Genomic DNA, 17085 nt, shown 5'->3' on the forward strand with positions numbered 1-17085 from the left:
AAGAACTATAATTATTAACATTTTGGGATAACTACCATGCGAAGACAGCAAACATAAGAACTAAGCATTCATTGAGCCTTATGCACATGATATTTTGTAGAAGAAAATGAAATGCGGATGGATCTTCATGTACTGGAGCAATCAGCAACCTGCAACTAAAGGAAACTGAGTTTTTGTTCATTATTATTTTTTAATACTCATGACTGTGATACTCTTACCATAGATATCTTCATAAATGCAATCTGATCCCCTTCTTGGAATCACTACAAAATCTGTTATATCTGAGGTAGGACTTTGTTCAAAAAATACACCAGTCATTGTGACTTCCACCACTTGTTCTACCCGCTTTCTGGCTTGACATTTTATGACAGCTACGGGAGAGAAACATTTACAGTTAATTTGAATGTAAGTTTATATGATCACACTTGAGATGGAGGAAAATGAACCATGCCATGAAAAATAAAACTTCCTTTGGAATGTATCAACTTGTCATTGCATCTGGCATAAACCTACACGCACACATACATGTACACAACGCAATATATATAAATATTGACATTTTGTATGCTAAATATGAATATTAAGAAATATATAAAATACTATGACAGAAGAAAAATCTGAGACATCCACACTGAATAATAGGTTATATTAAGATTTAGAAATTTGAGTTACAAATTGACGCAGTTATATCAATAATTCAACTGGTGGTTGTGGGCATGTGAGTTTTTTCAGTTTTTAAAATCTGTGTGTTTAATGTGGTAATACTAAACTCTACTTGTATATCAATACTATAAAAATTTGAATGAGAGCGTAGAAAAGACCTTCACATAATTTAAAAAAACTAAGTTCTGCGGCATTTATTTTGTAATAACATTTTTAAAATGCTGTCTATTAGATCACATCTTATTTATTAGCTTGAACCTTAAAATGCATATTTTAAAACATTTAAGTAAAATCTTTTAATTTTTTATTTGTGACTTGTTTTTATATTTACAAAATGCATATTTTTTAGTGTTAAAAATAAAATTGTGATGAATTACTTAAAATTAAGCTTAAAATGCCATTACATATTAATAAAATGTGCACCATTTATGTTGTAATTTTGGAAAAAGAAAAATAAAATACAGTCATGTGTAAATACCTATACCAAGGGTGGAAATTGTCAGCAATCTTTTTTTTTTCTTACACTGGCAGGCACTGGGAAGCAAACCGGATCTCGGGCATGGCAGGCAAGAACTCTGCCACTGATCTACCATTACTTGTCTGTCGGTGATCTTGTAAGAAATTAAACAGTATTTCTATGTACAGATACTATTTATATAACCAAAGAACATTAGCATATTCCTTTAGCATAGCTCTATGATACTCTGGGCCACGTGTACTAAAGTCCACATAAATAAGAATGCTACAGCTCCCAAATATATCAAGTCATATGCTCACAGGATGCAAACGGAATTGTAAGGGAAAAATTGAATATAGAAATATAGAAAAATTTTAAAACGTATCATGTTATGCTTTGTAGCATTAATACTACTATATTCATCTGAACTACAGAATTCCATGGTATTTACAGGTTTATGTGTTTTTGCAATACCATATTGCACTTACAGTTCAAAATATTTAAAATAAATTTATATTTTCATTCTAAAATGTACAGGTTGACAATGAACATTCTGAATATAGAATAAAGAAGCGAAAGATACAATATGCATACAAAATTAGATGTAAGTTAAGAGGATTAAAATGGCTGGGGAACAAGTACAAGCTTCTCTTGTTATAATTAGCTTTAGCCTTAACACATTAACTTGGAAATTAGTGTTATGAAAGTTATAAATACTCTCATGTTACTGGTCTTGTCCTATAAGCCTTCAGAAAGTTAGTGTTCTGGCAATGCAAGTATCACTCAATTGCAATGGATTCACATTCCATTGTATTTGCACTGTGACAGGTAGTGAAGTCTTTTTCACATTATGCCTCCCCTCCCCCACTGTACAAGAGCAGATGAAACTGTACAAAGAGAAAGGGTGGCTCATAGAACAAAAAGAAGTACCCTGGGTTTGAGAATAAGCTGGATGATAGATACATAAAAATGAAACAAAACAAAACATCAATGGTGATTAGAGTTGAGCAGGAGACAATAGGTAATCTCTGATGAGTCATTAAGCAAAAGATGGAGGTTGGACTGCACAGGATATAAATAATGTATATTTATAAAATTATATGCATTTGCTTCTGAAGAACATTTGTAGATTAAAAAAAATAGTAGCAGAAGTTTCAGACCTTGGCAAAATGATTTATTATCTTGTATACAATCTATTTCAGAACACTAATGCTGCTACCAGGTTGTGCTAATCTAGTGTAAAATAGGCTATTTACAGACCTCACATTTAATTTAAAAATTGAGTAATTACCAATAGAAGTGACTCAAAGGAAAATGCTTTTATATTTTTGGAGCATGTTTAATTTTCTGTGAAAAAAGCTGTGCAAGAAATTAGTTTTTATTTTCTGAAAGGTTTCTTTGAGACTGAAAAGCACTACTTTAAATCTTTAACCTATGCATAACAAAACCGTAGTAGACAGAAGCAACATTACTGTTAGAACTCCAACAGAGTAAGGCTTTATTACATCACTTTGATTGGATGACTGTGTATTATAAATTTTATGCTGTTCAACTCTACGGAGAAACTACAATCAATTATCTTCTAGAAGGAAATCAAAGAAACATTGTGAAATGCTTGTGAAGCATTGTGAATATAATTTAGTAAATTAGAAATATTTATATGTGTTGATATTTTAAAATGCAAAAATAAAATTATTTGAAGTAAAGCAGACGACATTTGTTGCCAAAGGTACTGTAGAGGAGTGGAATTTTACTCTAGTTAAAATTTAAAAACTATGTAAAGAAGCATGTAGCCCCAGTCTGTTTTATAACCAGTGTACCTGGTGGAATACTATTATTTAAAAGTAAAATTGAACTCTTTCTACCTGTTGTGACAAAATCTACTACAGTCAGAGACTAACTCCTTTTCATCGGCAAAGGTCGGTATTGAAAGGGGGAGGGAAATGCAAAATTTATAGACATCTGCCCTTTCATCTGAGTTGTTTAAGGATGATGTGCAAAATTGATACCCTTTTGTTCTGCAGAGCCATTCAGTGAGATTTAGAGATGAAGAACTATGCCTAGAGCCTGGTAATTGGTTGGGATTCTACATTTCCCTATATTGTTACCTAAGAGGAATTTTGTTTCTTAGGCTGCTCCTGAGAAGAAAATGGGAAAGCCAAGGAATGGGGAAGAAGTGAGAGGAGTATTGAGGAAAGAGTTCCCCCAGAAACTAGACAGAGCCTGTTGTCTGTAGAGAAAAGGGGTCACTGAGAAAAAGAAAGGCTTTTTGTGTTGTGTGCATGATGGTAAAGTGAGAGTTGCTGGGAATCATGAAGGTTCTTTTTCTGGGGCAACTGAGAACAGAGGAACCAGTGTCCTCATGAGGCAGTTCTTGGATGAGATTGAGAGTTGCACAGAAGCTGAAACATGGTGATCAAAAGTGACCAGAGAATGAAAGCGCCTGAGCATCTTACAGATCTAGGACAGGGCTCTGAGCACCTCCCAAAATGTGGGATAAAGGGTCCTGGAGTTAATTTTATTTCAGCTTTAGCTGCTATCTAGGTTTCACTGACAGGAAATGGTGTGCTTTTGTGGAAGGATTATTGGGAGATCAGGTTCAAGTTCCAGTTAGCTCATCAAAAGGGCTGGGTTATTTTACCAATTACTTTCTCCAGACCAGAGTTTTCTTATCTGTATAAAGAAGAGATAAGATTAGATGAACTCTGAGGTTCCTTAGAATCCTGACGTGCTGCAACTATAAAATATACATACCTTGAGGGCTTTCAGGAGGTGGCGCCTGTGGGAGGCCAACAATTGGGTATATCCAATGTATTGACCTCATTTCTCCACTGCTTATTCCCATAGCTCTAATTAGAAATCAAAATATTAAGAGCATATAAAAAATAGAAACCCTTTCACAATTGTGATAAAAGAGCATATTCTTAGGAACTTATTGGCATTTAATAAAGTTTGTGACTTTAAATATGGGCACAGAGAAACTAAGTATGAGATAGGAGACATTTTCTGTCAATGTTGATTTTATAAACATTTAAACACAATCTATGGGAATATTATGAAAAACAAAAAAGGAATACAACCACCATTAGATATAAGTTAAAATTGAAGAGCATTTTATCGATTTTAGTGGTTGGTATTGATATTTATTTATATAACAAAATAGTGATTGACCAAAGATACTATAGTCCCTGTGGTTTAAATTATAAGTTGAACAGGCAAAGCACAAAACACAAACAGTTTCATAGAAATATAGGACTTCAGTAAGTGATGAGGAATTTAATTTGGGAGGATGTCAAATAAAAGAAAGAGGATATTTTCCAAATATTCTAGGTTCATCATATACCATCAGAAGGACAGAAATCCTAGAAAATGGTTCGGATCATTGTTGAAGGCAGATTTTTCGTGTTAAAAATGAAACATAAGACAGTGCAGGGAAAACTTATTTACTTGGGCATGTCACCTGTGCAATTACACAAGATCCCACACTTCGAAGGGCTCCATGCTTGTTTAATTCACTACCATCGGAAATTGTGAAATTGTTTGTAATTTTTTTTTTTTTTTTGAAAGACAGAGAGAAGGAAGGAAGAAAGGGAAACATCTTTAAACATTTTCTTGTTTTATTGTATTTTGTTTTTCCGTTTTTTTTTGTTACATGGGCTGGGGCCGGGAATCGAACCGAGGTCCTCCGGCATAGCAGGCAAGCACTTTGCCCGCTGAGCCACCGCGGCCCGCCCCTCTTTGTAATTTTTGAATAAGGCAAGTGTCACTTTCATTTTGCACTGGCACCCACAAATTAGGTAGCTAGTTTTGATGGCAGCAGAGGTGGAAAGCATGGTAGAACGTATGCCAGTAGGCTCACAGCAAAGGATCAAAAAATGTGGGGAAGAAGGATTTCTATTTGATTCAGTTTTCTGGACTATTATTTCATGAAAACATAAAAGCAGAGAAAACATTTAAATTTTGCACCATCCTTACAGTCTGATTAAATTTCAGCTAACATTGTTGGAACCAGTTACAGACATTCTGGCCATGACATGGTATCCCATAGTCACAGCAGTCATCAGGATGTCACATTCATCTGGCACAGTACCGTTACTTGCTGAATGCCAGCATCACAAGTCCGTTACTTTGCTCAGACGATATGCTTCAGGTTGTTCTCTGGATATTATTTATTGTCTTAGATGTCACCATTTTCTCAGTCAAAATGGGGTGCCTTTTCACATCTCTGACTCTGATTCATTGTTAATGATACTTGAGATTGAATTTATTCATCACTTTGAACTTCAAAACAGCAACTAAATATACCATACCCATATAACAAATAGGTTTTCCTCCTCTGAGCATGTAAATTTCAATACTTCAGAGAATACAAAATCACAAACTTTACACTGTATATGTATAACATGTAAAAGAAATCCATTAGATCAGTATCAACCAAAATGAAACAATTTCTCTTCAATATTCTTATTTAAGGCTACCTTTTCGTCTCTGCATCCAATTCATCAAAATTATCAATAGGCCAATTTTCTCCATTTGCCCTCATCAGCTGAATAACGACCAGTGTTTTGTATAATTTCATAACGCTTGGGATAAATAACATTGGGATATCTATATTTCCTTTAGGAGACAATGGGATTCCTGAAAAATACACAAAAACAGTTTTTAATGCAATAAATATTTGTGTGATATAATTTTAGCTGCAGAAAGTTATCACCTAATTCTTTAGCGATTATCAATTTTTCAAAATCACCTCCAAACTAAAAATAAGGTATGCCAAAACATAATTGTACTTCGCTATTTTACCTCACATGTTGTCAATTCTGAAAATGCACATTTTATACTAAAGTAAGAAGTTTCTTCTGAAGAGGCTAGAAAGGCTGAGCAAATGTCATAAAGGATGGTGGGAATTTCCCAGAGTGATAATAAATTATTAAACGCGTGAGTCTTTCCAAGTCTTATCACATTTTACAGAGGGAAAAATTGCAGCAATTTTGACCCTTTAATTTCTTGTGTATTTATACCCAGACCAAAAAAGATGCAGGTAGTCTGTATGGAGTTCCCACATTGCTGCCAGTACAAACTGGTCATTTATTTAACTGATCCATTAGGGAAACCAAGGCTTATATTTGAAAGAAAGGGGCATTTGCTCCCTGGTGTGAAAATCAAAAGACAGAACAATTGTCAGGGCTTTCTTATGTTCTGATGGATTAAAATTTTTCAACCTTGACTGTGTATAAGAGCCACGGGAGAAACTCATTAGACATGGAGCCTGCTGAGTTCCAACTTCAGAGGCTCTGATTTATTCAGTTTGGACTGGCGCCCAGCAAGCTGCATGTTTAAGTAGTGCCTCAAGGGATCTAGAGGAAGGTGGTCTTGAGACCATACTTTGAAAAAAATAAATACTTGTTGGATAATTTTCAAGAGTTTGGGACAGTGGTGAGATTCAAACCATTTGTAACAGGATTTCCAAGTGAAAGGGGACTTATTTCATTTTGAAGATGAACACTATTTCTTCAAAAATAATGAGGGATTATTGACTGGGCTCAGTTCTTTTCCTTTTTATTCTCTGTTATAAGATCAATGATATTCAAAGCTATTTTGTCTCAGATGAGAATACTGTAGCAAATTATTAAGAATCTCAAGAAAGGAAAGAGTAAGAGAAAATGCCCCTCTGGAAATCATCCCAATTAACACTTCTCATAAATTTTCAATATTTTCATTTTATTCCTTGAGGAAATGAAAATGTGTCAAGGTCATCATACCAGTAATTCTGTAGTTAGTAATTCTCAGAACAAAAACAAAGTTAAGTTCCCATCTCATTTTAGAGATGGGAAAATTGAGACAATTTGTTTAAATCACTTGCCTCAAAGTCCCAATGAAAGATTGCATCGTTTACTAAGATAAAACAAAATAAAATTTATTTTATTATTTTATTGCTCTTTGTATTTAATGCATCACCATTGTTTGCAATAAATAACTAGAATTAAATAAAATGAATATGTTTCCTCAAAAACAGCAGTCATATAACATGAAAGTCATTAAATTTTGCATACATTGAGAACTTGGAAAGAATTTGTAAGATATGTTTGAACTCTGGATCTACTCTTTTCCTTTTAGTATTTTTGTTGTGGTTCTAAATGTCCATAACACAATAAAAGAGATATTCTATTGCTAATTTAAAGCTATAAATCACCCTTAAGGTAAATGAAAAAGTGAGCTTGGTAAGTGTTTATTTCAAAGATCATAAGGGCAAATCCTGCTGTCTGTTGTATACAGAAATCCTACACTTTTTTCATTACAGTGAAATTACAGATTGATTAATTTAAAAACATGCTTGGAGGAAAACTCAGCTATAGCAGAGTCAAATATACCATGCCTGCATCCCTAGGGAAATCGAGTTTAGAAATTATCATTTACTCTTACAAAGAACATGTTATTACTGAACTTAGATTTACATATCTCTAATGACAATTGAGCAGTTTTCACATACTTTTTGGCTATATATATATTTTGTTGGGAGGAAAAGCTATTCAAGTCTTTTGCTCATTTTTAATTGGGCTGTTCATCTATTTGTTGTTGAGTTGCAGGAATTCTTTATATATTCTGGATATTCAACCCTTATCTGACATATGATTTGCAACTATTTTCTGCCATTCTGTAGGTTTTAAAATTTTCTTGATAATATCCTCTGATGCACAAAATTTTTAATTTTGATGAAATCCAATTTATCTATTTTTTTCTTTTGTTGTTCATGCTTTTGGTGTCATATCTAAGATTCAATTGCCAAATCCATGGTAATGAAGGTTTTCCCCTATTTTATCTTCTAAGAATTTTATGGTTTTAGCTCTTATATTTGGCTCTTTGAGTATTTTGAGTTAACATTTGTGTGTGGTGTGATTTGAGTTATACTTCATATTGGTTTTATATATGGGTGTGGTTTCATATTCATAGTTAAATATTTGATTCCTTTATAATTTATCAGTATGCATGGAGTGAAGGGTACAACAAATTATCCAAACACTTATTCAAGAGTTCAATGATTTGGAATGTTGTTTTCGTGACATTTCCATAACTATTTTTGTCTCTTTGGAGTTCCTAGAAGTTTACATTTGTTGTTTTTTCTTTTCATGTGTCAGTACCACATTGTTTTAATTATAGATGATTTATTATCTAGTAGGATTAGATAACAACAATAATTATAAATAAATAAATAAAGGAATCATGGGGGGTAAATAGAACTTTTAATGCTATTATCTTACATTTATACATTAATTTAGGGTTTATTAACGCTTTTGTCCATTCAAGATCTATCCAAAAGTAAGAGCATGGCCTTTACTTTACTGTGTTCTCACTGAAGCACCAACCTCATTGTAAGGCTCTTCTAGGTTCTCGGAATAGGTTTTTAGCCAGTCTTAATTCATTGTTGCTAGAGGTTTATTACTAGCATCTCCTTATGTATTAAGTAGGAGGCTGGGAGTCAACAAACCAAGTTGCTTCTAACATTTGACTAATTATTTTTGCATTATGATTATTATATTAATTATATTAAACAATTTAATAAAATATATGCTAAACTCAAAATATTTTCTGAGTTTATTTCTTTATGTTTTAATCCATCCCCATACAATAACCACACAATTAAATGAACTAGAAATAGCAGAAATAGACTTCCTTTTTTTTTTTTAAATTATAGTCATCATTCCTGAAGTTCAAAATCTTACAAATTGGGTGGTGCAATGGTAGCTCAGTGGCAGAATTCTAGTCTGCCATGCCAGAGACCTGGGAAAAAACTCCTGCAAAGCATCTGGGGGCAATTTTGCATATTTTATTTTATATAATCTACTTTAAAGTAGATTTATTCATTTCATGAGAGACAAATATACATATCTATAGGATTTTAAAAACCCTCATAATAGATCACAGTATCTCAGATTTTTCTTTTAAGTTAAAATGATGACATTCATCATATTTTATTATTGTTTTGCTTTTGAAATTTGCTATAGCCCAGCAGCACTTAACCTACAAATTCTATTCAGGATATTTAAAAACTGCTATTTTGATAGCTGTTTTGATCAAATGTGGTAGAAATGTTTACGCACTGATCTCTTACTTAAAATATAGAAATCATACAATATGTTACTGGCTATGAATTTTCCTGTTGCTGGGGACTGAATTATGTCCCCCCAAAAAGGCATGTTTAGGCATCAACTCCTGGCCCTGTGGGTGTGAACCCATTTGTATACAGAGCCTTTGAAGATGTTATCTGTTAAGATGTGCCCAAACTGAATGAAGGTGTACCTTAATCCAATATAGCTGAAGTCCTTATAAACAAAGGAAAATGAACACTGAAGGAGAATAGCCCCAGGGAGCAACCAGAAACTGATAAGAAGGGAACGTGGAAGAGAAAGGAGAAGATGCTGCTATGTGTATTACCATGTGAAAGAAAAGCCAAGGAACCCCAAAGATTGTCAGGCAGGCAGAAGACACTGATACCTCAGAGGAAGCAAACTTTCTAGCCTATGAAACAGAGAGCCAATAAATTCCTGTTGCTAAGCCAACCTTTTGTATAGTGTTTAACAATTGGGAAATAAATATACCTTTCTTCCTAGAAAAATCGTTCTAAAGAGTAAAAGTGAGACTATCGTTCATTTTCAGTAATGAAAATATTTCATCCAGTGAGATTTATTTATTTATTTATTTTTACATGGGCAGGCACCAGGAAACGAACCCGGGTCCTCGGGCATGGCAGGTAAGCACTCTTACTTGCTGAGCCACTGTGGCCCACCCCAGGGAGACTTGTTTTTGATCACTTTGGTGGCATGACATTTGTGCTCTATGCAGCACAAATTTTGATATTTCAGCATGGCATAAGAAATGGCTCACGTCAGTAAACCCTTCTCAGGTTTCGAATATCTCTGAATTCTTATTCTTCTTTCCTTTCGGCCACGAGCTGGAGACAAAGTTCTTTACTTTTAAGGGCTCATGTAGTTATACTGGTCATGCCTGGAGAGCCTCCCTTTTTTTTTTTTTTTTTTTGCATGGGCAGGCACCAGGAAGCGAACCCGGGTCTCCGGCATGGCAGGCAAGAACTCTGCCTGTTGAGCCACCGTGACCTGCCCGAGAGCCTCCCTTTTAAAGGTCAACTGTGCCATGTAAAAAAACCCAATCACACGAATGTGATTTCATAACATTCATAGGTTCCAGGGAATGTGGACTAGACTCTTTGGGGCTGTATTAATTTCCAAGGACCACCATAATAAATTACCATCAATTGGGTGGATTGAAACAACAGAAGTTTAATCTCTCACAAGTTTGGAGGCCAGAAGTCTAAAATCAAGGTGTCATCAGGGCTGCCCTCTCTCTGGAGGCTCTAGCGGAGAATCTACTCCTTGCTTCTTCCATCTTTCAATGGATGTTGTCATTCCTTGCCGTATGGCTGCACGTCTCTCTCTGTCTTTATATTGTCTTCTCGTCTGTGTGTGACAGTCCAAATTCTCTCTGCCTTTCTTTTATAAGGATATCTGTGACTGCATGCAGGGACCACCCAGCTAATCCAGGGTAAATGCCTCATTTGAAGGTTGTTAATTTAATTACTTCTTTTGGGATATAAGGTAATATTCTTTTTGCCATATAGAAATATTCACATTGTGGACTAGAAAAGTGAACCTATCTGGATGACAGATGAGATGACAGCTCAGATTAGTTTCATTGAGCTGGATGTCATATTAAGAAGATGAAGATTCTAGATGAGTTATCAGGACTTTTTGACAGGTTGATGGAGAGATGTGAGAGTAAGAGAAGAACAAGAGTGCTCTGGTCTGGTCTTAGTAATTAGGAAAGTGGAATTCCCATTAAGGAGTTGAGGAAGACTTAGGAGGAGGTGGTTTAGCATGGAAGACCAGCAGTTTGGTTTAGAGGATGTTAAAATGTGAGATTTCTATTATATATTCAAACAGAGATAAGGGATGGGCTGCTGAATTTGCGAATCCAGATTTAAGAATTGTGTACCATCTGTAAAAAGAAACTTGAGAGTCACAATAACATATGCATGGCATTTAAAGTTGTGACTCTGGGTGAGATCATCTATGTCAGGAATGTAGGCATAACATTTAGTCAGTGAGGTTAATTAAAATGTGCTATCTCTTTAAACTCTTTTTTTTTATAAAGCAATAAACTCCAGGGATACAAAATATGTTGGATACAAAGAATTTACAATGAAAATAAATATACATGTGTCTAGTGTTATCAACACTCTATCTAATATGTCAGAAATCCAATTACATCTGAACTGATACAGAGTTTTGAAATCATTTTATTACTGGAGTGATGCTGAATTAGAATATTGTGTTGGTGAAACATGATTGGCATAACTCATTTTGCTTCAAAATATATTTTCTGATTTTGAGGGTTATGAACAAAATTGAACTTAAAAAATATAGCAACATAAAATTAAAGTAAAAATTGGATCATTTCATTTTGGAGAGGGATTTTTGGCTTTAATTCACTGATATTAATATAGCCGAAGGACAACTATGAAGTCCTCTCTTGAGAATTTATCAAATCATTTTATGAAAATAGATGTTTAATTTGAGTGATATGTGGCATCACTTTAATATTATAGATAAGATATATAAATGAAAGAGAAATTAAATGACATCAAAAGGCACACATAAAATGGTGAGAAATACAGTCTGAAAATGAAATAAAATAGTCACTGATAGAATCCTGTTCCAAATATCTCCTGCTGATGATGGGCATTTTCCAGACACACACACCAAGATTAATAATTCATAACCCTGATTTTTGAAGTAGTAAGTTGAGAATAGTGAAAAGAACCAGGTTTATCTGATATTAACACATACCATAAAGTCACAATTTTAGAAAAGAAAGCATTTGGTTAATTGTAGACAAATGAATTGGTGGAATAGCATGTAGAAAGATAAGAAATAGATCATGAAGTATGTGTGTAAATATATTAATTATATCATTAATATATTAATCAATTACTTAAATGTTAATTATATTGAATATTAAATAAGTAGTGCATTTAATTATGTGCTAAATTTAGTATAAAATATGCAATATGCTTAATATAAGAATATATTAATTTATAATATATTGTTCATATATATAGAAGTTATAATATGCAACTTTATATTAATTGTATTTGCGGTGTTTCTATTCAGTGGGAAAGGGCTGGTGTATTTCTCTAAGACAGAGTTGCAATCTGCTATCTGTCTGTAGGAAAACAAATTAGACTTTTTGTACACCAAATCAAAAGATAAATTCAAGGTGAATTATACACTTAATAATATAGAAAAACACCAAAAATTTTGAAAGGAGATTTAGCAGTCTATTTACAGTATCTTTAAAGGAGAAAACCTTTCTAACCAAGAGAGGTGACCCAGAGGATATAAAACACAGAAATAATTTAGCATATGCAATTGTGAAAAATGCACAGAAGAATTCTATAAGGAAAATAAATAATATATTGGAAGAAATATTCCTCAGAGAAATAGAAAATATTTTTAATGGATGGTATGGTAGTTAGGTTCAGGTGTCATCTTGGCCAGGTGAAGGTCCCTAGTTCTATTGCTGTGGACATGAGCCAATGGCATGTGAACTCATCTGTTGCTGATTACATCTCCAGTCGGCTAGGAGGCGTGCCTGCTGCAATGAATGATGTTTGATTTAATTGGCTGGTGCTTAAATGAGAGAGGTCAACGTAGCACAGTGCAAGCAGCTCAGCGTACCTCATCTCAGCACTTACAGCTCAGCCCAGGCCTTTGGAGATGTGGAAAGGAATCACCCGGGGGAAAGTTGTTGGAACCCAGAGGCCTGGAGAGAAAGCCAGCAGAGATTGCGCTGTGCCTTCTTATGTAAGAAAAAACCTCAGTTGAAAGTTAGTTGCCTTTCCTCTGAAGAACTATACGTTTTTAACTAAATAAATCCCCTTTTATTAAAAGCCAATCCATCTCTGGTATGTTGTATTCTGGCATCTTTGGTAAACTAGAACAGATGGTATGAAAAAGGTTTTACAAATTAAGGACGGAAATAAAAATAACCTAATAAAATGGGTAAAAATTATGAAAATACAGGGCAGTGCCATAGTGGCTCAGTGGTAGAATTCTTGCCTGCCATGCCGGAGACCTGGCTTTGATTCCTGGAGCCTGCCCATGCAAAAAAAAAAAAAAAATATATATATATATATATATATGAAAATATAATTACATGGGACAAGATGGCAGCTTAACAATGTGCATGTTTTAGTTCATCCTCCAGAACAACTACTAAATAAACAGACACAGTAAAGAACAGGTACTGGGGCCATGTCAGTGACGAGACACACAGCATACCCCAATATGGACCAGCTAGACTGGCTGCAAGCCCCCCCAGAACCGTGAGTTTCCCAAGCCATGGTGGCCGGCGCCCCTCTCCCACAGGTGGCTTCCCAGAGGGGAAAGGAAAGGGACTTTACCAGCAGCAGGGGCTGAGCCCAACCAAATGCCAATTGTGGAATTAATAAACAAATTCTGACTACTAAAAATAGGCCCCCAGCTCAGGTGAACCTGGTCAAAGTGGAGGTCGCTCATTTTTGCCCCAGCACCAAGGGGGCAGGGCTGATGGAAAAAGGAAAAAAAAGAAGGAAACAGAGGTTTTTGTGGCTGTGTTTCTACAAAGGCTTGACTGCCTTTGGATTCAGTGGTAGGGCTCCTCAGGCTGCAACTGCCCCAGATGTAGGCAGAAACAAACTCATTGAGGGCTTATCTGGAGCCTGTGACTTCCCCAGGGGAGGGATGAAGCCCAACTCAGGTGGAATCCCTCTCTCAAGGAATTCAGACACCAGAGCTTGGTAATTTGAAGCCATTAAAACAGGCCTACAACCTCTCCTCTGTCTCCACCACGCCCCCAGCAGGGAGAGTCTGCCAAAGTTAAAGGCACTGCATCATCTAATGCTGGTGGGACCTGCAGGCAGACAAGCACCACATACTGGGCAGAATAAGAAAAACAGAGCCCAGAGACTTCACAGGAAAGTCTTTCAACCTGCTGGGTCTCACCCTCAGGGAAAACCGATGCAGGTGACTCTTTCCTCCTGATAGGAGGCCAGTTTGGTCTGGGAAAATCCGGCTGCGGTCTATAATACCTACATAGACCCTCCTAAGTATGGGGGGAAAAAGGCACCATATAAGCAGGGCAAGAAACAAGAAAAAAAGAACTGAAAAAATTCTCCTCTGTTAAACAAAACTTAAGCTAAGGTCCAGATAAAGCTGAATTGAATGTCAAAGAACAGATAGACAACAAATTCATCCAGCAAGAAAACCCTAGGTAAAAGAAGTGCAAGCAAACTCCAGAATAAACTAATTAAGGTAATGAAATGCCTAGATGCCAGCAAAAAATAATAAATCACACAAAGAAAATTGAAGATATGACCCAGTCAAAGGAACAAACCAACAATTCAAATGAGATAGAGGAGCTGAAATATTTAATTAAGACTATACGAACAGACATGGAAAACCTCATCAAAAACCAAATCAATGAATTGAGGGAGGATATAAAGAAGGCAAGGAATGAACAAAAAGAAGAAATCAAAAGTCGGAAAAAACAAATCACAGACTTATGGGAATGAAAGACACAGTAGAAGAGATGAAAAAAACAATCTACAATGGTAGATTTCAAGAGACAGAACATAGGATTTCTGAACTGGAAGATGGAACAACTGAAATTCAGCAAGAAAAAGAAAATATAGGGAAAAAATGGAAAAATATGAGCAGGGACTCAGGGAACTGAAAGACAATATGAAGCGCACGAATATACGTGTTGTGGGTGTCCCAGAAGGAGAAGAGAAGGGAAAAGGAGGAGAAAAACTAATGGAGGAAATTATCACTGAAAATTTCCCAACTCTTATGAGAGACTTGAAATTACAGATCCAAGAAGTGCAGCGTACCCCAAAGAGAATAGATCCAAATAGACGTACTCCAAGACATTTACTAATCAGAATGTCAGAGATCAAAGAGAAAGAGAGTATCTCAAAAGCAGCAAGAGAAAAGCAAACCATCATGTACAAGGGAAGCCCAATAAGACTATGTGTAGATGTCTCAGCAGAAACAATGGAGGCGAGAAGACAGTGGGGTGATATATTTAAATTATTAAAAGAGAAAAACTGCCAACCAAGAATTCTATATCCAGCAAAATTGTCCTTCAAAAATGAGGGAGAAATTAAAACATTTTCAGACAAAAAAATCACTGAGAGAATTTGTGACCAAGAGACCAGCTCTGCAAGAAATACTAAAGGGAGCACTAGAGACAGATATGAAAAGACAGAAAAGAGAGGTGTGGAGAAGAGTGTAGAAAGGAAGACTATGAGTAAAGGTAAAAAGAAGGAAAATTAGATATGACATATAAAATCCAAAAGGCAAAATAGTAGAAGAAAATACTACCTGTGCAGTAATAACACTAATTGTTAATGGATCAAACTCCCCAATCAAAAGACATAGACTGGCAGAATGGATTAAAAAACAAGACCCATCTATATGCTGTCTCTACTTAAAGGACATGAGAGCAAGGACACAAACGGACATTTGTATACCAATGTCTATAGCAGCATTATTTACAATTACCAAGAGATGGAAACAGCCAAAATGTCCATCAACAGACAGGTGGCTAAACAAACTGTGGCATATACATACGATGAAATACTATGCAGCTGTAAGACAGAATAAAGTTATGAAGTATGTAACAACATGGATGGACCTTAAGGACATTATGCTGAGTGTGATTAGCCAAAAACAAAAGGACAAATACTGTATGGTCTCACTGATATGAACTGACATTAGAGAATAAACGTGGAATATTTCGTTGGTAACAAAGACCATCAGGAGATAGAAATAGGGTAAGATATTGGGTAATTGGAGCTGAAGGGATACAGACTGTGCAACAGAACTGGATATGAAAACTCAGAAACGGACAGCACAACACTACCTAACTGTAATACAATTACGTTAAAACACTGAATGAAGCTGAATGTGAGAATGATAGAGGGAGGAGGGCTGGGGGCATAAAGGAAATCACAAAGAAAGATAGATGATAAAGACTGAGATGGTATAATCTAGGAATGCTTAGAGTGTATAATAATAATGACTAAATGTCCAAATTTAAAAATGATTTTGCATGAGGAAGAACAAAGGAATGTCATTACTGCAGGGTGCTGAAAATAGATGGTAATTAATATTTTAAAATTTCAACTTATGTTTGAGACTAAATCAAAAAATGTTTATTTGGTACAAAATTTATATTTTGACTAGTGCATCTCCTAATATAACTTATGTAGATAGTTGGTTGAACATCATAAGTACATGGAACCTTGGGTAGGACATTAGATTTTATTGGTTTGTCCAGAGTGATGCCCCGATGGATCCCAGAGTGATTTGATCAGTGAGTGGAAAAGTATTTGCAAAGTCCCCTTTGGGGAATGGTGAGAACAGGGGAAAATTCAACCTCCCCAAGTTGAATTCTTGATATTCTCTCAAGCAGTGCGGACAACCAAAGCTATAGGCTGAGCCCCCAGTCTTGGGGTTTGTTCACATGAAACTTAACCCCACAAAGGATAGGTCAAGCCTACTTAAAATTAGGCCTAAGAGTCACCCCCAAGAGAACCTCTTTTGTTGCTCAGATGTGGCCTCTGTCTCCAGTCAATAAAACAAGCAAACTTACCACTCTCCCCCTGTCTACATGGGTCATGACTCCCAGGGGTGTGGACCTTCCTGGCAACATGGGACAGAAATCCTCGAATGAGCTGAGACTCAGCATCAAGGGACTGAGAAAAACTCTAGAATGAGCTGAGACCCAGCACCAAGGGATTGAGAAAACCTTCTCGATTAAAAAGGGGAAGAGTGAAATGAGAGAAAGTGTCAATGGCTGTGAGATTCCAAACAGAGTCGAGAGGTTATCCTGGAGGTTATTCTCAC

General features: G+C 35.6%; 1 protein-coding gene across 2 annotated transcripts in view; it reads right to left on the reverse strand.

Annotated features, from left to right (window-relative positions):
* The window catches only part of CFAP47 (cilia and flagella associated protein 47), a 429253-nt gene that overhangs the window by 37067 nt on the left and 375101 nt on the right, over positions 1-17085 (reverse strand). For both annotated transcript variants that reach the window (XM_077144877.1, XM_077144876.1), the window contains 3 exons: positions 5599-5758; positions 3875-3969; positions 219-371 (listed from right to left, as the gene is read on the reverse strand). In XM_077144877.1, the coding sequence (XP_077000992.1) occupies positions 219-371; positions 3875-3969; positions 5599-5758 (408 nt within the window). The remainder of the gene's footprint in view (positions 1-218; positions 372-3874; positions 3970-5598; positions 5759-17085) is intronic.

This window comes from Tamandua tetradactyla, chromosome X (assembly GCF_023851605.1).
Source record: "Tamandua tetradactyla isolate mTamTet1 chromosome X, mTamTet1.pri, whole genome shotgun sequence".
NCBI classification, from domain to species: domain Eukaryota; kingdom Metazoa; phylum Chordata; class Mammalia; order Pilosa; family Myrmecophagidae; genus Tamandua; species Tamandua tetradactyla.